Raw genomic sequence first — 20,762 nt, 5'->3', positions numbered from 1 at the left:
TAGTTTATTCATTCATTCATTCATTCATTCATTCATTCATTCATTCATTCATTCATTCATTCATTCATTCATCCATCCATCCATCCATCCATCCATCCATCCATCCATCCATCCATCCATCCATCCATCCATCCATCCACCCGTCCGTCCGTCCGTCCGTCCGTCCGTCCGTTCATTCATTCATTCATTCATTCATTCATTCATTCATTCATTCATTCATTCATTCATTCATTCATTCATTCATTCATTCATTCATTCATTCATTCATTCATCCAATATCTTATGAAGCCATACTGTTTCGCGTTCTTAATAACGGAACCTTTGCCGTTTTCGTTTGCAAACATTCCTTCTCGCTTCATTGATTCGTAATGTACTCGTGATTAACTGTGATCAATCGAGAAACAGTATGGCTATAGCACTAACACAGCCAACAATTATCGCGTGCATCATTGCCGAACTAATCTAAAAAAATTCACAATTCTTTACCAAGGTCCAAGGATCTGGAATTCCCTTCCTGTTACAATCCCTTCTCTTCCAAATTTTTCCAACTTTAAGGAAAAACTGCTAGAGTTTTTAGTAAAATAATTACTGAATTGGCAAAGCCGCACACTTGTAGCACTATCTATGTAAGCATATTGTTACGTACGAGGTGGCCTCAACTATAAGCCTGGTGGTTTCTAGAGGTCACCTCGCCATACATTAAACTATGGATTAACTGTCAATATTTTGGGGAAAAAGGTAAATAAATGTCAATCGTAAAAAAAAATTCACTTTTCCTTCATTGAAGTGTTTTCATTTCCTTCTCTTCACTTTTGCGGGCATAATACAAATGACCCGGGGCCCGTTTCTCGAAAGTCCCGGTAACTAACCGGGCTCGATAAGTGATTTTGGTGATAAGATAAGATAAGATAAGATAAGATAAGATAAGATAAGATAAGATAAGATAAGATAAGATAAGAACTTTATTTTACGTGGCACTCCACTTAGTTAAAAGCTACTTTACAGGAAGCCCACAAACAAACAGATAAAATTACAAAAAAAAAAATTAAATAAAAATAAAAATAACAATTAGCTAACAATCTAAAATCTAAAAATTTAAAAATCTAAAATTTCCAGGAAATCCAATCATTCATGTATCAATACATGTGTGAGTACAAATTAAAATTTACAATTTCAAAAGCTAACCCCGATAATAACAATTGTAAAATGCTGCATGACGAATACTTCTTAAAAATTCCCTTGTGCCGGCCATGGCACGAATCGAGTCCGGCAGCGCATTCCATGTCTTTGCAGCGAAGTACCGAAAAGACCTAACACCATGCTTGGTGCTTCGTACTTTGGGCAATGAGAGCATGTTTGTGCCCCTTAAGTTATATTTTGTGTCCTTTACTTTGAGTAAGTTTGCAATGGGGGTCGGTGCCCTCTCCTGGAAGCAGCTATTTATTGTGATCAACATGTCCTGGATACGACGTCCCTCTAGTGTGCTATGCAAACCAATCCAACTTAGCAATCTATCGTAAGAGATATTCTTATCCTTATACATATACAAGTCTAAGTGCCCGTTCGTTTACTCTCTCAAATTTCTTGGTGCTCCTGGCTCCACAATGGTGCCATATCTGGCTACAATAATTGAAATGCGATAAAATAAAGGCACGATACAGTGCTTCCTTGGTTTTGCAAGGTAGAACATTCTTAAGCCTGAAAATACAAAACTGATTTAAGGCATTAAGTTGTCCTCCGACCTTTCGGCAGATAGATGTGACATGAGAATCGAATTTCAGCTTATTATCTAATGTTACGCCTAGTAGCTGTATCTCACTGGAAACAGGTATGGGCTTTTCGTCGCATTTTATATCGAAATCGTAAGCCGTGTCTCCCAGCACCAGAACCTGATATTTATCCGGATTTGCTATCATGTCATTTTGTTGAAACCACCGTGTAGTGTTAATCAGATCTAGATTTATACCGTCTTCCACAGTTGGGGATCCTTGTGCGATAGATGGAGTTTAGTGTCATCTGCGTAGCTTATCAGCCTACAATCTCTAATAGCAAATGCAAGATCGTTCATGAAAATGTTAAACAATAGTGGTCCAAGTAAGGACCTCTGTGGCACTCCTGCTGACACACCCATCCAGGTGGAGAAAGTATGGCCCAACTTAACTCGTTGATATCGGCATGATAAGTAATTCCGTAAGAGTGCCACTGAATTGTCATTCACATCATAGAACTTTAACTTCTCGAGAAGCAGCTCGTGCGGAAGGCAGTCAAAAGCCTTGCTGAGATCAATCGCTACCGCTCCGATGACCTTGCGGTTATCAAGTTCCGCCCTCCAGTCTTCCGTTAAAGTTAAAAGTGCCGCCGGGCAGCCATGAAATTTTCTATATGCAAACATGTAATCATGAAAGATCAATTCAAAATGCTCCGTCATCTGCATGTGAATGATTTTTTCGAACACCTTGGCAAAGGCAGGTAGTACGGTGACCGGTCTGAAGTTCTTTTTGTCTAGGAGACTTTCCTTTTTGTGATGCGGTGTTATTTGACCATGTGTTCAAATATCTGGAACCTGTGATTTAGCTATGATGGTATTCACTAGATCGCTTAAAGGCTTTGCTATGGAACCTGATGAAGCTTTAACAGCCCTCGGAGGAATAAGATCATGTCCCTGTGCTTTATTAGGCTTCATGTTGTCAAGTACCGCTTTCACAACATGATGGTTAGTCAGTTGCAATCCAAAAGTGTTCACCGGTCGCTGACTCACCATAGGAATTCTGTTTATAATTATAGATTCTGTTTATTATTATAAATTTTGATTTACCGGCAGCATTTCTACACCTCTTAGACTTTATTGGAGCGTGATCATCCAAGACATTAGTATACATTTTTTCCCATGCCCAGCAAATGTCATTGACATCGTCAAAAATGTAAGCAACGTTGAAAGGAACGCACTCCAGATCTTTGTTAAAAGCCTCTTCAGTAAAGCTTTTAAAACACCTTGCCTTTGTAAAAATGGTTGTCAGCTTCAACGCTTTTCTATTTAGAATCGTATACACTAATAGGCCATTTTACAGTTGTGTGCTTAGTGACCTGGCCTTGGATTGGAAGTGAGGCTGGGGGTGACCTTGTTTTGATACAGACCTCACTGCTTTTCATTTGTAAATGCAAACTAGTTAGCATAAGAACAGCATGATCTACATATGAAAAGCAGTGAGGTTTGTATCAAAACAAGGTCAGCCCCGGCCTCGCTTCCAATCCAAGACCAGGTCACTAAGCACACAACTGTAAAATGGCCTATTTGTGATCGCTAAGACCTGGCTCCAAAATTCCTGATTGTATTCCAAATGCAGGCACGTTGGTAGCTATTATATCTATGCATGACTGCTTTGTGCGAGAGATTCTGGTCGGTGCTGTAATGAGATTTTGCAGATCATAGATGTCGCAAATATCTAGCCATGCTCGCCCTTCTTTGCCGCTTTCCAGCGGATGTAGAATATCGCAGATCAAGTCACCCAAGCATATCATGTTAGGCCGATTTGAGATCGTTGCGTCAAGAAGAGTATACATCTCATCTGTAAACGTGTTTTTGTTTACGGATGGTGGCTTGTAACCACATAATAAAGAAATATGTTGTTGACCGACTTGAAAATCTACAAGAATGGCCTCCATCTCTTTGGTTTTAGTTTTTAAACGATAAGACGGCAAGGACTTGCGAATATGGACGACTATACCTCCTCCACCTTTCTTCCTATCTCTGCGGTACATAATATAGCCTTTGATAGCAAACTGGGAGTCAGGAAAATATCTGTCGATCTTTTTTTCTTGGATGCACAGAATATCGAAAGCCTCTAGTAAGGGTCCCGAATGTTTCCGAACTCTGTGTACCAGAGCAGCCAGTTTCAGGGTCAGAAAAGTTTAATGAAGAGCTTGACGATTCGAAAAACGGGTCGCTAATCTGTGGCAAACTGCAGGCCAAACAAAGCCACTGCTCTGTTGAAGTATTGCGTTTGTTAAAAGCATCCTTTGTCAGTCCAGAGCACTTGGCGTGAAAACACGACTGAGGCGCAGTTTCCACACAAAATGGCCGCCTGAGTTTTCCGAACAAGCTTACTGCAATTAGCACACATCGGTTTCTTCTCCGAAGGGCCAGGGTTAAATCGTGACAAAGAGAGTTGCCTAGAAGCCATAGGCATAGATGTCCATGTTTGGTCCAAAGTGTTTGAGGTGTACGAATCCGAGAAAACCTTCGAACGACACGTCTTGAGTGTTGATAGTTATAGTTGAGACAGTTCGGGAAATAGGATTGTCTGTTAAAATCCATAAAAGGCTTCAAAACATTTCCAAGACACTGGTCAAAACCATACTGTAGGCCACATGCAGTCTTCGTAGGGTTTAACAGCAAGAAAAAGCTAAAAATACGGAGCGCTACACAGGCACAACCGACCGCCATTGTTGCACGCCGCCATTGTTGGACGTGTGGTGATAAACGTTTCTTGGCAGAAGTCAATTGTTGTTAGCTTTGAATACTAAATTTTAAAATCTTATAATTCTTTGTAAACATTGGCCAAGTACCACATCTGTAATCACTGTGTAATCGATAAGTTACCGGGACTTTCGAGAAACGGGTCCCAGCTCCCAGTTGACTTGATAGCTCAGTTGACCTCAGTTGGTTGAGCACTGCACCACTAATGGTTTCGAATCCTGTTCAAGCCTGCTTACGTTGCGTACATAACTGCGTTGGTTACTCATTTACTAATTCCTTCTTCCAAAGTTTAAGGTATTGTTAACAGACATGTTTTTGGTCAATGAAAGAAATTTTCTCAAGCACCAACCAAATATGAGTTCGTCAGAGTTACCGGTTTTCGGCACACATCCGCCGGATCCTGTTTTGACACATGTACAGCATCTAACTAGAGAGCAAGTTGATGCATCGTTACGAAAACGTTTCACATTGATAGAGGAAATGCCTAAGATGATGGAGAACTTTGTGCATATTTCTTCAATATGACATCACAGCGAATGACTCTCTACGCTGTGATTGTTTTTTCTCAGATTTAAATACCAAACCATTAAACAATTTAAGGTGATTCCATTGAATTGTATCGCGAATTCATACTATACTGCGCATAGTTTCTTACTTAACGCGCTTTCAGCACGCGCACGTTGAATACATAGTCTGTTTTCCTTGATGCTAAGCCCAGCCAATAACTAAATGGCTATTTCCTTCTAAACAAGCACGGTAACCTATCTTTTTGTTATCCTCTAAATTTTTAAACTTGCTTAGAAAAATTGACGACAGAAAAATGAGTTATTGCCAGGAATACGAGCTTGCCCACCACTCACAAGGATAAAATAGCGATGCTGTGAACTCGCATACAAGAAACTTTTGGGTCGATGCTTCTTCATCAGTTGTGCTTAATTATCCCTGTCAAAAATTCACCTTTAATCCAGTGCCGATTATGCTACATACATTCTATGTATTACGGGTTTCTAACTTCCGTTACCAGCAGCTAGGACAATAATTGATCAAATAAACTCATTTTTCATGGAAAGCAAATATTGCAAGCGATAATGGGGTAAATTGAGTGGATCGTAGAACAGTCACAGCCTTTGAGTAAATTTTCACGACAACTTGCCAAATATGATTTTGTCAGAGCTATCGGCACACATCCAATTCTGTTTGTCAATGATGTAATGATGCTATTGAAGAGGAAGGTCATTTAAATGCATTTCCGGACACGCCCCCAAATATCTGACGTCACAATTCATTACCCGCGAGCAAGTTACCAAGCGTACAACTTGGAGTGGCCAAAAGCTTAATGTACCTCTTTTTAAAACAGCCTCAGGTCAAAGAACATTTTATTACAGAACTGTTGGACTTTGGAACAATTTAGACCCCCTTTTAAAATCAAGCCGTTCGGTTCAAGTTTTTAAACGTACCTTAAAGAATAAGCTTTTAGACAATTTTGTAAATATTTCCTAAACTTCATTTATTTTTAGTATTTTTCTCGATTATAAAGTTTAGATAATGTTGTAATTGTTTTCTTAAGGACGGTGCCTTCTAATACCGAAATATTTTTGTGCGGTTTATGACTATGCGGGAAAAGCAGATCTTAGCAAGGCCTATTGGAATTCAAAATGAAAATTGGGGGTAGCCACGCATTTTTCGGAGATATTTTAGCAGTAATATCTCTAAAAAAACGCCAAAATATAAAGCAATGTATGGGATTTTTTCCTAAATTGAAGCTTAATTATCTCTGAAAAATGCATGGTTACCCCCAATTTTCTTTTGAGGTACCAAAAGCATTTGGTAAGTTCTGCTTTCTCCGTATAGTTTTAAACCGGGCAAAATATTGCTGTGTTAGAAGGCACCACCCATAGGAAACCCGAGTATCTCGCGATGCGCAGAACGTATGCGCAGTAACAATAGTAGCCACCGTCCTTAAATTTGATTAATTTTGATTGTGTAGTTATTAGTAACTTAAGTATTTAAATAATTGTTCCTGAAAAGCCCCATTGGAGAGGTAACGATAAAGTATGTATGTATGTATGGCATCGTCACGAAAACGTTTCACATTGACGGACTGAAATGGCCAAGATGATGCCGAATTTTGTGCATATTTCTTCATTAGGACATCACAACGAATGACTCTCCATGCTGTGATTCTTTTTGCTCAGATTTATATTCGCAACCATGAAGAACTCGTTGTTTCAACAGTCAGTAGGAAGGGGTCCTAGAACTTGTGACATTGATCAATATTCATAAGCTACTCAGCGATATTTTTAATATCGAATATGAGATTTGCATTTCCTTGGTAGTCACGCAAATGCAAGTTCCTTGTCAGCAAGAGCCATCATGGCTGACTCGGTCGAACTCGCCAACATGGCGGGGCTTCTTGCCATGGCACTCATCATTGTATGCTTTTTATTGATCTGTGTCGGTATGGCAGATCCTATGGTCAAGCCCCGTACTCTTGGACCGGTCATGTGTGCTTTGTAATCTGGATCGGCATATGGGTGAGTATTATCATTTGCAAATATGTGGTCGGTGACTGCGTGAAATAATGCACGAATTAGGCTATTGTTAAAATAAAACGAAGAATCATTAAGATACGACAGAAACTGGCATTTCGAGTTTTCTCTATGCATGTAAACATATTCTTCTCATATGGCTACCTATCTGGTTATTTATCATATCATGATACTAGTAAGCAGTTTTCCTACGTGCGGTCCTATCGCTGGGGTTGCCTTTTTCTTATCAACTTTTTGGGTTGACTCTGATTCTTTGGAACTCTACACTGACGCTTCAGGTACCTTGGGATTCGGAGGGATTTTTGGCCACCAATGGTTTTAGGGTAACTGTAGAATCCATCAACAACTAGGTCAGCCAGCCATAAGCATTGTTTGGCAAGAGCTGTTTGCCATTGCTACATATATCCTATGTATAACGCGCTTCTAACTTCTGTTACCACCATCTATGGAAATAAGTGATCAAATAAACTCCTTTTTGAAAGCGAATATTGAGAGCGATAATTTGAGTGGATCGTGGAACAGTCACAGCCTTTCAGAAAATTATCACGACAACTATTATTTCGCGGGAATCACCTTTAAGAACTCGTTGTTTCAACAGCCAGTTGACCTTTGGAACTTGTCACATTGATCAATATTCATAGACTACGTAATGTATATTATTTGTTATTTCGAGCACGAGATTTACATTACCTTGTCATTGACGTAAATACAACTTCCTTGTCAGTGAGAGCAAATATGGCCGACTCGGTCACACTCGCCAACATGGTGAGGGGTCTTGCCACAGTACACATCATTGTTGGCATTTTATTGATATTCTTCGGTATCGGAGATCGTATTGTCGAGTACGAGTATGTTTTAAATTGGACCGGTTTACTGTATTTTGGAGTCTGGATCGGGATATGGGTGAGTATTATCATTTGTTAAAATGTGTGCGGTGGCTGTGTGAAATAATGCACGAGTTACGCTATTGTTAAAATAAAACGAAGAATCGTTAAGAGACCACAGAAACTGGCATTTCGAGTTTTCTCTATGCATGTAAACATCTTCTTTATAGGGCTACCGATCTAGTTATCAATTTTGTTGTGGCCAATTTTTCCATAATTTCATCACGGCGCTTGTGGAATTAAATATGCTATTAAGCTGGGTACGTCTACAAATCGTTAACTTTGCAATAAAAGTTGCCCGTCTTGACACGTTTTTTAAGATTATTTGATCTACATGTTAAAATCTTCTTGTCTGCATACGCAGTATCGATGTTTGTCAAATGATGTTCTGCTAGTGGAGTTTTTAAACGAGTTTTAAACGACTTTCGCAGAAGTATAATGCAGATGAACATTTCGAGCAAGCAATGGATTAGAGAGCATATTTTAACCGGCTATATTAACGACGAGGAAATACAAATCCATTACACAGCAGATAGCACGATTGTTAGAGTGTGTGTGCGTGACCTTGAATCGATTAGATAGCGTGATGTAGGCGCGCGCGAAAGTAGACTAGGAGTAGTCCCCCATTTTTCCTTAAGGATAGTAGGGCGAGCGAAACGCGAGCGCGCGTGAAAATCACCCCACGCGAGAAAAGGCGACACGCGGCAGGGAGAGAGAAAAATGAGGGACTACAGACAAAGCCCAAGCTTTTGACCCTTCACGGCCGACTGATTTTGGAGTGTGAAGATCGTATGGGATTTCTTCTCTCATTGAGCTGTCATTGCCCTTGTCGTCGGGAAACTGCAGAGGATATTTATTGCAAGTGAAAGAAAACCCAGACACAAATTATTCGCGGCTGTTTCGTGCGAAGAACTGATGAATGGCTGAAACGCCGAAGAAGTCAGTTGGAAGACCTTTAAAAAAGCCAAGTTGCAGTGACTTTTGTCGTGTTTGTGGATGTAACTTCAACACTTATTACGGTGATTTTAAACGATGAGTTTCTAAAGAGAATCTCTTTGAGATCCCTAAACGAGCGGGCGTTAAGAAAAGTCGCTTGGCTGACCTGTTGTGCGAACTTGGAATTACATGTGAGCAATCAAGTTCTCTTTCTTCCCGTGTCTGTGCTAAATGCGGCACCAAAATAAGAAATGCTATCGGACTTTTTCGATTTCTGCGGGGAAGTCTTCTCTTCCAACCCCCCAAAAGTGTTGTGGAAGTTGAACATTCGCAAGGAAAAGTTTTGGTTCGGCACGCGCCGGCGTCAGTCCATTGTGAAATGTTATTTGTCTTTGTAGCGTCACGGCAAGAACTGAAAAAACGATATCTCCGGTTCCCTTTAGCAGAATTTGCTGATTCAAACGTTAAAGTGCTCTTTCTTCAAAGCCAAGAGTTTTCTTCAAAGTTTCTATGATGCGCCGATCACAAATTTGCAAACATTACGCGCCGAACATTATGCGTTATTTTTGGCAAGTCAACGTTTATAAAAAAAATGCCGTCGCGAGCGTAAGCTGAATTGCAGCTCAAGAAATGGAGTGCGTTAGAAAAGACAATTAAAATATCAAGATTCCCCCTTTTAGAGATTCCCTATTTTAGAGATTCCCCCTTTTAGAGATTCCCCCGTTTAGAGATTCCCCCTTTTAGAGATTCCCTATTTTAGAGATTCCCCATTCCCCGTTCCCCGTTCCTCATTCTCCATTCCCCGTTCCCTGTTTTAGAGATAGCCTTAGTTCAAAAGCTTGGGCTTTGTCTGTAGTCCCTCATTTTTCTCTCTCCCCGCCGCGTGTCGCCTTTTCTCGCGTGGGGTGATTTTCACGCGCGCTCGCGTTTTGCTCGCCCTACTATCCCTGAGGAAAATGGGGGACTACTCGTAGTCTAGCGCGAATGTAAAATGGCCTGTTTCTTTAATTTTTTTTTTTTTGGTTATTTGGCCTGTTTCAAAAAATGGCCTGTTTCAAACGTCGTGCTACTGCCGTGCCGAACTTAAATAAATTTGACCCGGCAGTGGCACGGCAGGGGTTTCCAACGGCGAATTTTTTAAAATTCAGTCGCGCTAAATTCTAAAATATACAAATACCAAAAGTACATTAAAATAATTAATGAATTTACTTCGGCACGGCAATAGCACGCCGTTTGAAACCAAGTAGCGCTAATGCCGTGTGGCACGACAGGGCCTGCCGTACTACTGCCGTGCCTTATAGGACTTATAGTGGTTGCGAACTTAATTCAGCCTGCCAAACTAAAGGGTTTCAAACGTCGTGCTACTGCCGTGTTTAAGTCGAATTAAATTCTTGAATTTAGTTCGGCACGGCAGTATCTCGACGTTTGGAACAGGCCTTCGTAAATTAAAGAGATAAAACATGTTTATGAATTGTTTTGTTGTAGATGTGCATCACAGGAGGTCTGGGCATTCCTGCGAGTACCAGAGAAATAACTCGTTCTCGCAATGCTTTTGTAAGTTAATATTTAACAATCATTGAAAAAGGTTTAGCAAAATATCGTGATTTGTCAATGGCGAACAAATCGATAATTTGCCCAAGCCGAAGGCTGAGGCAAATAATTGATTATTGAATAAATGCTTTTTTTCCTCTTTAGATTTCTTACACCAGTACCAGCTTGTGACTAAAATTCTGCTTGAGTAGGACGGTTCAAACGACTTGAAAGTTGTTACTGTGTTACTGCTATTATTAAAATCAAACTCCTCTAAAGAATATTTCTCTCATCCTACCTGGGCATCCTATCATCCTACTTGAGCCAGAATACTTATCCGTATCTCGGTTTGTCGTCATTTCAATTTACGTACTGGGTCGTGCAGTGCTTTATAATGTTTCACAGGTTTAATGCCCACCACCCACTCTTCCTCCCTCCCTCCCTCCCTCCCTTCCTTCCTTCCTTCCTTCCTTCCTTCCTTCCTTCCTTCCTTCCTTCCTTCCTTCCTTCCTTCCTTCCTTCCTTCCTTCCTTCCTTCCTTCCTTCCTTCTTTCCTTCCTTCCTTCCTTCCTTCCTTCCTTGTTTGCTTGCTTCCTTCCTTCCGTCCGTCTGTCCGTCCGTCCGTCCTTTCTTCCTACCTTCCTTAACGTTTCCGAAAAATTTGGCGTATCACGTTTTTTACGTTTGAGTTTGTCCAATTTTGTACAGATTTTGTTCGGCGAATCTACAAGATATACTGATCTTTCGTACGATTTTCAGCCAGTTTTCTTCGAAAATTTGCTTCATTTTAACTGATTTTTAGTTTTGTTGCCAGTTCCGATGCCTGCTAGGGGAACGTTCCCTTTGCGTGAACTTGTTCCTTTTAATCGTGGACCTCTTAGCTTAAAGCGGAACATATTTTATCTAAGTAGGAACGAAATGTTCATTTTCAGCTAAAATCAGAACGATGTGTTCCAATTTGCTTTTTGTTAAGGGAACAAATAGTTCCCAAAATGACATGTTAGGAACAACAGCTTGTTCCCTTTCGTAATTTGAGGAACAAATGTTCCTATTGATAGGTTCCTTTTCACAATAGTCGTTCCTTTTCACTAGCGTGTGGAACGTTCGTTCCGATTCGTTTTTTGTTAAGGGAACAAATAGTTCCCAAATTGACATTTAAGGAACAACAGCTCGTTCCCTTTCGTAATTTTAGGAACAGTTGTTCCTATTTGTAGGTTCCTTTTTACAATAGTTGTTCCTTTTCATTTGCGCGTGGAACTTTCGTTCCTAAGTGATTGTTCTTTTGAAGTGAAAGTGGTTCCTATTCAAAGTTTGCCGTTCCCTTTTGAAATACAGAAAGGAACATCTGTTCCCTTATGAAGAGGTTCTGGGTTGATAGTTTGTTCCCTATTATATTTTTAAGGAACATTTGTTTCTATTGCTTTGTTCCTTTTCAGAGTGTTGGTTCCTTTTAATTGGCATGTGGAACTTCCGTTCGTAATTTCTTGTTCCGATTGACTTCAAATCGTTCTTATCAAGGTTGTTCCTTTGTGCAGGTGATCCTCTTTTCACTGCCTGTTCCCTTTTATAGTTTTAATGAACGATTGTTATTATTGACGGGTTCCCTTTGAGACTTTGTGAGAATGGTCTTGGGCATGCAAAGGCCTGCCCAGGCAAGCTTAACCACGTTTGGGTTGTTATGAATTTGATTACAATAGTAATGAGCATGGACAAGTAGTGGCAAGTGGTGACAAGTGCGAGATTTATTCAAAGATTCATTCTTTGAAAATAGATCCAAGTGTTTGGTCGATTTTGGCTAATCTGTACCAACGAGTGCATTTCCCTAACGTTCCTTTACTGGAAATATGAACAAGAAGAACAAAGCAGATTGGTCTAACATCGATGGTGCATTACCCAAACCAAAACGCCTCCATTTGGAAAAAGACGAGACAGACAGCTTGTATCACTGTCCAATACAAGTTTGCGACCATGAAGGATTTCAAAGGCAGCGTGGATGTAGGAAACATGTGAATTCTAAGCATAGCTGGTTTTTTTATTTCGATGGAAAACCCGAACTGAAACATCAACAACAATCGCTGCAAATTTCCCCAGCCAACTTATCAGTGACCACTACAAGTGACTGTGCATCCACCGAAACCACAAGGATGCACGCCGCCAAGTTATTTCCTTCATTTTCAGTCTCTGGAAAAATTGGCCAAGATTTCGCCAATTGGTTGACTGGAAGTGGGGGTGGCTACAAGAAAGATCGCACAGCTCAACAAATAGCTAAAAGAAGCTTGAAATTTTTGAAATTTTGTTGCGAAGATGAGGAGGAATTGACGTTCGAAGTGATAGACTACAGTCTTTGCTCTCCAAATCTACTGTTCAAGTTCATCGACTTCTTGCAAGACGAGTGCAAACTCGGACATGGTGGACGATTGGGATACATAGACGCAATTTCCGATCTAATGGACTTTCGAAAAATCAATGGAGCATCGGACGCAGTTCTGCGAAACCTATCCGCGACTGAGTTGTACCTCAAGAGAGCTCGAAAGACGGTGGCAATGATGATGAGATTGCAGTGGTCTCAAGACCTGGACATCGACACGTTGGAAGCCCGAGGTCACTGGGCCACGATGGATGAATTGTTACGAGTCGTGACATTTCATTTGCCACGTTTCGAAAACACCGTCAAAACGTGCAAGAAGTGCCCAAATCAAGTAAACCCGTCAGACTTAACATTTGCCACGAGGTTCGTGTCGATGTACCTGTTCATTAAAGTGAAGGGGTCGCGCCCCATGACTTATCAGTATTTGACGGTGGACATGGTCAATGCAGCGAAGGCAAATAGGGGATTCATCGATCAGAAAATGTTCAAGACTGCCGGAAAGTACGGTTTCGATTCGCTGATTCTGACCGATGCCAGCATGCAAGTGCTCGATAATTACATCTCATTCGTCAGGCCATTGCTGAACCCACGGTGCGACTATGTTCTCGTCACGAGAAATGGAGGCCAGCACAGTAAACTGGGCGACGTGATGAGCAAACTGGTGTTTGATGCGATTGGCAAATACATTCATCCGACTCGATATCGTCAGATTGTAGAAACACAAAGTCTCAATCAATTGACCAGCAGTGAGCAGAAAATTTTGTCAGAGGACCAGAAACACAGTTCTGCCGTGGCAAAAATCCACTATCAAAAGCAGCGATCGCGCGAAGTTGCTGTCAAGGGCCACGAGTGTCTACAAAAACTTCAAGGAAGCAAGGGTTCAGAGGTGGACGAGGATGTTCACGCTAGATTTGGCGTTTCAAAGTTAGCCTCTGCAACGTCAGTTAAAAATGCTGATATGGAAATTCCTCCCCAAGCGACAACGGATGACCCACCCACTGAGCACTTGCGCAGTCAGAGAAAACTTCGTCGTGTATTGAAATTCACGTCTAACGAGGACGATTTTCTCAAGAAAGGAATGGATAGGCACGGATTTGGACAGTGGACGGCTATTCTGAGAGATCCTGACTTTACGTTTCAAGACGGAAGAACGGCGGACTCTCTGAAGAAAAGGGCTGGACTCAAATTTTCTTCGGGGCGATGCACCTAAACTGAACAATTTCCTAAACTTCGAGGTCCCGTTGTTTTGCATATCTGATACAATGGGTCCTCTGTATAATGAACGATGTTCTTCAGCCCGACCTTTTAAGATGTATGGAACAGAAACTCGATCGACATAACGAACCAATTTCCCTGGTCCCTTAGCACTTTGCTAAATGGAGGTTCCACTGTACGTAAAAAAGCTGATCGTCCTTTGGCATTGAAATATAGATTACAATACTGACCAGACTCATTTCATAAGTTACTGTTGCAATTTTATTCACACTCAAGAGGCCTTATCAGTTTAAGGGATTTGAAAGCGGCCAAACAATCAGAAAAAGGAAAAGAAAGTTACCTTCTTGGTAATAATTACTTTAATCGTTCTCCTTTAATCCTTCTCCAATTATTAACATTGCTTTGTCCGTTATGCATTTGTCACACTGTCCTACTACAACACTACACTCAATCAGAATCTATGAATCGCCCTCTCTTTGCTGGAGAAAGGAGAAACACTGGTGATGATGGACAGACAGGTTGGCAGTCGTTGTGCGGCACGTATGTCGGTGTCCTTGGTGTTACAAATAAATCGGCTTCCTCTTCGTCTTCGGCTTCGCTTTGACTGCTTCTGGGCGTACTGGCGAAACTCTGGATCACCGGGGGGTGTATTACTGGCATGGGCGAAAACACGTCGCGGATCAAATCCACGCATGACGAATTCACCAGCTGGTTGTTTAGACACAGCCTCTTGCGTTCCTCCACAGCACCTGGTAACTTGAGTGTACCGTGTCGCTCGTGGTAACTGCGGAGCTTGTCGCAATTTATCTCCAGTAGACTTTTCATTACCTGCCGCTCTTCCTCGTCCCTTGGTTGTACCATTCGTGTGCTTTGCTCTGCCATGTCCTTCTCCATTTGGAACAGCCACGGATTTGAAAACGCTTTCCTGATCTTTTCCTGCTCCTCACGGTGTTGTTTCTCCTGATGTTGTTTTTGTCTCGCTTCAATGGCCTTCTCTCGTTCTCGTTCCAAGCAAGCAGGAAGTGGTTCATCGGGATCTTTGACAAGTTGGCTCACTTCTGATTGATCTGCAACACCCAGGTCCACCAACATAGCTCTACGGTTGGCCAGGCGATGATTCCGTACGGTCTTGATCAAACGCTTTTTGGCTTTTCGGGTCTCCTCCGTGTTTGTAAGCAACATTTCAAGGTGCCGTTGCCTTAAACTTCCTTCACTGGCTTTTGCATGTTCCGAGCGCAACGTCTCTATGCGATCTGCATCACTATCTTCTGCAATGTCTGCGTCGCCTTCCGAGGAGGACTGAGTCGCCCGAGCGCTTGCTTGGCTGCACTGAGGCTGAGGCTCGACTTCTTCATCAATTAGAGAAACCGTTAAGATGTTTTTCAGGTCATCTTCTGGTAAACCGTGTTCATGGATAACGGGCTCGAGCGCGGCACTGCCCTCATTATTGCCCACGATCTTCTGTGCCCATGCAATGCAATCCATGGCATGTTGCTTCAGCCACTCGTTTGCTTCTGGATTCACGTGAGGCAGCGGACGTTTGAAGTGGTACTTATGTAACCTTTTATCCATTGCTTCGTTGTGAGCCACTCCAAAATCCAGCTCTGTCTGACAAGTGATATACATTGATGCGCTGCAATGAAACCCTTCGGCCTTCTTCCACTTGACGTCGTGAGACGTAAAGCCCCCTTGGCACAATATTTTCCAGTCATCTACTTCCAGAAGACCAGAAAATGCCTCATCAAGGAAGATTATCTCCGTGGAGCTGTCAATCATGGCTTTATTGAAGTTTTTCTGCTTCGTTACCCGTGCAATGCGGTTGAGGGGGACTATCTGGAAGACTGGTGCAAATAGGCTGGTCTTTCCGCTATCTGCCGACCCGATCGCACATGGTACGGGCTGTTTGTGTCGCTTTGGGCAGAACAACGCCAAGAAATCTGCGCAGAACTGGTGAACTTTATCTTCTGAAAGATTGTTCCTTAAAATCTCCTCAAAATATTTGGGTTCGGGATCTTTCAATCTGTCGAAGTCCACAAATGCTCGGGGAGTTATGAGGCCTTTCTGTTTAAAAGAGTAAACACAAAATATTTAGCTGTGGTTCACATGGAGTGGGTGTGGCCCTTGTTACAAAGAACCGCAACATTTGTTTAAGCCATTTAGATCGCAGGTGCTTTTTAACCCTTTCGGATCTGAAAGCTAATTCTCCTAACTGATCACGATACATGTCTCTGTTGGCTAGTCCTGAGAATTTGTTATTTCAACAATTTTAAAAAAATTAAAACAATTTACAAAATTATTAGCACCATTGAATATTTTACAATCGCCTCACCTGCGATTCTGAAATCATCCCATGGACAAATGATCCGGCAGAAAAGCTCCAAAAGCAGCCGCCGCGTACCTCAATGAGGTCTCTGTTGATCTTCAGCTGTGGGATCACTGAACTTTCTGGCTCTCTCAGAATGGGTAGAACCCGCTGCATATGCTGTACGAGGCGATCTTTGAAAGCGTCGTTTCCCATCAAGTTGTTAAGGAAGGTTTTCATGCTGCAGAGATAGTGAAAAGTGAACTGAGATTTAGCTGCCATCTTGTATATCTCACCGCGATAGATTGCATAATTGAGTTTTCTCAGGATAAGTTGTATATCGTTGCAAAGGACTGTTATTTGGCATGATAGTGGTTTGTGCGGAGCTTCCTCTGACCATGTTGGCTGTGATGTATTGGGCAAATTCATATCCAACCCAAAGGTGTCTAACAGTAGCCCAGCACGTCGTAAATCCTTGACAGATGACGCCATCATCGGTTTGAAGTTTTCTAGGACTACACGAGGACGGAGGACATTTTCCGACGGGGCTGACTCTTGAGACTGGTTGTCCATATCAAGTTCATCTTGAAGAGACCTGGCAATAAAACAAACAATTTTTAATGCTTAACAGGTGACAATGCACACAGAAAGAACACAAGACAAAAGAACAAAATCCTTTGAAATCGAAGGTGCGTTGATGGGTATTTGATATTGAAAACTGAATTAACAGCAATGTTTGCCTTGGGAGTAATGCTGCACTCTGTATTTTGTTGAAAAGTGCCTGGTAATTAGTGGTTATTCACATGATTAAAGTGACAGTCATTTACTCACCTAAGGCAGTGTTGATATGATGACTCTACTAATTGCATTACACAAGGGTTTTTATGATCCTTCAACACTTGACATAGAACATTTAGGGTTTGAGTGCTTCGTTTTCGCGATGCTCTGGATGAGTAAAATTCCAGGCCACAACTACCAACCGCTCTCTGGATTTTTAGTGAATTTATAGGTGCACCATTACTTGTCTGACACGCCACCCAGTAGGATATGGCCGGATATGTTTGCTTGCCCGGTGATGACAATTGAGAAGCGTTGATGGTAGTCTCGTCGTTAGAATCGTCACTTTCGTGGGTTTCTTGTGACTTTCTGTTAGCCTTTCGCTTCTTACTGTCCCTTTTCGAGGTACTGATAGCCGAGAAGAAAAAGCAAACCTCACGCAACTTGGACAAAGTTGAGTCACATTCGTCCCGTTTGTCACATATCCAGTTCCACGCATTTTCGATTTCCTCGTCGTCAATCCGCCAAACGCATTTGAACGCAACCACAGAACACAGTTTTTCTATCCTTGCGACGACTTCGCATTCGGCCTTATCTCTAATAGCTTTGCTATTTAGCTGAGAGCAAGGTCTGCTCATCTTGCTACGTCGAGCAATTGAAATGGGCCGTTTTGAAGTTTTCAGCCTTTAAATACGAACCAAGCACAAAATCATCAACCAATCAGAGCGAATAAAAACAGCTCAAGGGGATAAAAACATGTAAGAGAAAGGTGACGAAAGGTTGAAGGAAAAAAATGAACAATTGTCAAAATTAGCCGAATGCCGGGTGTCAGTGTACCGTAAATGGTCGTAATTAAATCGTGAATGCCATATACGCTAAATACGGTAAAATAGGTAAACACGCCACTACCAAATAAAGTGTATGCAGTGTGCCCAGCTAGCAATTGATGTAGATTACCGGGCTTAACGTAGTTGACGTGTATAGAGTGAATGTATTAAACATGGTAAAACATTTAATACGCCAGCAACTAGATCAATTGCATGCAGTGTTCTCAAGAAACAGTTGATATGACTTTCAATAACTTGCTGGAGTGTTTACCGGGTTTAACGTATTTAACGTATATGAAGTTAGTTTATTATTTAATACTTCTACCACACAAGTCGTACTTAACGCAACGTGAATGAGTTTTCATCAGTTTTCAACGTGTTTACCTGGTTTAGCGTATTCAGCGTATATAGAATGAATACTGATACTAACACTGGTAACAGCAGTGTATTCTTATTCTTATAATTATTCTTATTCTTATTCTTCTTCTTCTTCTTCTTATTATTATTATTGGCGTGTATACCGGGTTTAGCGTATTTAGCGTGTATTAAAATAATAATAATAATAATAATAATAATAATAATAATAATAATAATAATATTAATAATAATAATAATATTAATAATAATAATAATAATAATAATAATAATAATAATATTAATAATAACAACAACAATACACGCTAAATACGCTAAACCCGGTATACACGCCAGTAATAATAATAATAACAATACACTGCTGTGACCAGTGTTAGTATCAGTATTCATTCTATATACGCTGAATACGCTAAACCCGGTAAACATGCCGACAGCAAACAGAAAGGTAGTCGTTGTTGTTACTTGGGTATAGCAGTGTTAATAGCAAGTGTAAAAGTGGACACAGTTAATGTGTTCGTTCGATGCACGCTAAATACGCTAAACCCGGTATACACGCCAAAAGCACTTGCAAAGTTAGCCAGTCGCAGAGGTGTAGCGGGTGGAGTGATTGATCTATTTGTGGTTTGTGGGTTGGATGCGTGTGTGTGTGTTACAGTCCATGATCTCATGAACATTTGCTCTTTATTTACAAGTCAAGTGTATAGCGTGTTTGCCGTGTCAAGCGTATTTGGAAAGAATAATGCATGGCAAAGTTAACTAAGGCCGCTAACAGGCAAAAGACTGCTTTGCGCGGAAATGCAAAGGGAACAAGAACTTTTGGGAAACGATCCTTCCCTCCTTCCTTCCTTCCTTCCTTCCTTCCTTCCTTCCTTCCTTCCTTCCTTCCTTCCTTCCTTCCTTCCTTCCTTCCTTCCTTCCTTTCTTCCTTCCTTCCTTCCTTTCTTCCTTCCTTCCTTCCTTCCTTCCTTCCTTCCTTCCTTCCTTCCTTCCTTCCTTCCTTCCTTCCGTCCGTCCGTCCGTCCGTCCGTCCGTCGGTCTGTCCGTCCTTCCTTCCTTCCCTTCCTCCCTCTCGCCTTTGGTCCTTCCCTCCCTTTCCGTCCTTCATTCTATCCTTTCTTTCTCGCCTTAGAAGTTCATTAAGTTGATGATGAACCTACTTCTGTTTTAAGCCCCAAGATGATAACAGTCGTGGGAACATCGTAGTCAAATATTGTATGCTTCCATAAATAAACCACAATGGGTAGCCATTAAAAGCTTGTTTTCGTTAATCTTACAGGCAGGTGTCTTCATGGGTTTTTCTATAACATCTGCTGGTTTTGGAGGAATGATCATCGTATGCTACAGTTTGTCCATTTCCATATATCGAAATGAAAGGTCCTATTACTGGCACTTTGATAACTATAACTTAAAAATGGCTATCCACATCTGCATTTTGCTCCTTGGTATCACAGAGTTTGTCATTGGAATCTGGGCTCCAATATGCTGTTGTTTGATGAAACCCTGCCCGGGCGGATGTTGCAAATGCTGTGTAGCTGTTCCTCAACAGCAGGTAAGAATCTCGGGGCGGGGGGTTGAAGGGGAGGTGGTTGGGACTCGTTTGTGAAAAGTACAGGGATGTTCGTTGTCTCGCTTAGAGGTGTAAGTTTCTGCATTTGGCAACACTAAGTGTGTCCAGGACGGAGTGCTCATATTTTCAGCCCTCCTAGTCTCTTTTAGGGTTGGGAGAAAATAATTATTTCTACTTGGTCATTTTAAGAAGGGAGAGGGTGGTGGGGGGTTTGAGTGAAGCTTGAGCCACGCCCAGATTGGTTTCCCTTAGGGGCTTAATTCAAATGTTTTGACCAGCATCCCTGTACTTTTCACAAGCGAGTCCCCCCCCACCCCCCATCTCGCCTTGGGGTAAGAATACTCGAGAAGATCACCGACATTATCTTTCCTCGCCTTTTTCTCTCGCTAAAAATCTCTTGATAGATTAACAACAAGAAATTCCCTCTCTTATACCACAGGGTCCACAGAAGTTCTATTTGATCGTATAATAAGCTGTTCTCTTCGAATTCCTTACCTCGGGCTCGTTCGAAACCCTTTAATCACTGCTGCGTTACACGTTTTTCGGTTTGTCAATACCACGGGCCGAAGGAGGGTGGCTCAGAAGTTTGTGAAGCTTGCCTTAGCGAAAAGAATCATGCAGCAAGGATTTGCTTTCCAAAGAAAATTTGTGTTCCTTTTATTTGTATTTATTTATTTACACAACTTCCACCCTTACTAATTAACAATAGACAACAAAATTAAAATGATCATAGTAAAATTTCAACTTGGAAGGCGATGGACCGAACAGCAGAGGTAGACTCCATACTAAGTGCACTCAATGAATAAATATAATGAAGCTAATATCTAAAAATAGGAATAGTAATATCTGCAAATTTATTACCATTCAAATTTTTGTAGAATGGGAAGTGAACGCAATATTCAACCTGCCCTCTCCCCTAATTGGTCGACAACCATTAGTATCAGAAGCGTTTAGG

At 41.4% G+C, this 20,762-nt stretch overlaps 2 protein-coding genes across 2 annotated transcripts in view; both read left to right on the top strand.

The window, feature by feature from the left end:
• The first annotated feature begins 7,064 nt into the window (after positions 1-7,064).
• LOC146480127 (uncharacterized) overlaps positions 7,065-20,762 on the top strand; it is a 26,562-nt gene continuing 12,864 nt past the window's right edge. Inside the window, exons 1-3 of the mRNA XM_085109995.1 lie at positions 7,065-7,929; positions 10,332-10,400; positions 19,517-19,789. Of these exons, the coding sequence (XP_084966121.1) occupies positions 7,762-7,929; positions 10,332-10,400; positions 19,517-19,789 (510 nt within the window). The 5' untranslated portion in view covers positions 7,065-7,761. The remainder of the gene's footprint in view (positions 7,930-10,331; positions 10,401-19,516; positions 19,790-20,762) is intronic.
• On the top strand, positions 11,038-13,964 carry LOC146480128 (uncharacterized). The gene has a single exon (XM_085109965.1). It carries the CDS (start codon positions 12,221-12,223, stop codon positions 13,952-13,954), a length of 1,734 nt encoding a protein of 577 aa, XP_084966091.1. The 5' UTR covers positions 11,038-12,220; the 3' UTR covers positions 13,955-13,964.

This window comes from Pavona decussata, unplaced genomic scaffold (assembly GCF_977016875.1).
Source record: "Pavona decussata unplaced genomic scaffold, jaPavDecu1.1 SCAFFOLD_55, whole genome shotgun sequence".
In the NCBI taxonomy this organism is placed as follows: Eukaryota; Metazoa; Cnidaria; class Anthozoa; order Scleractinia; family Agariciidae; genus Pavona; species Pavona decussata.
This window is presented reverse-complemented; position numbering and strand designations above follow the sequence as displayed.

Excerpts from the sequence above, each read along its gene's own strand:
- LOC146480128 (XM_085109965.1), top strand. The coding sequence starts at position 12,221 with ATGAACAAGAAGAACAAAGCAGATTGGTCTAACATCGATGGTGCATTA.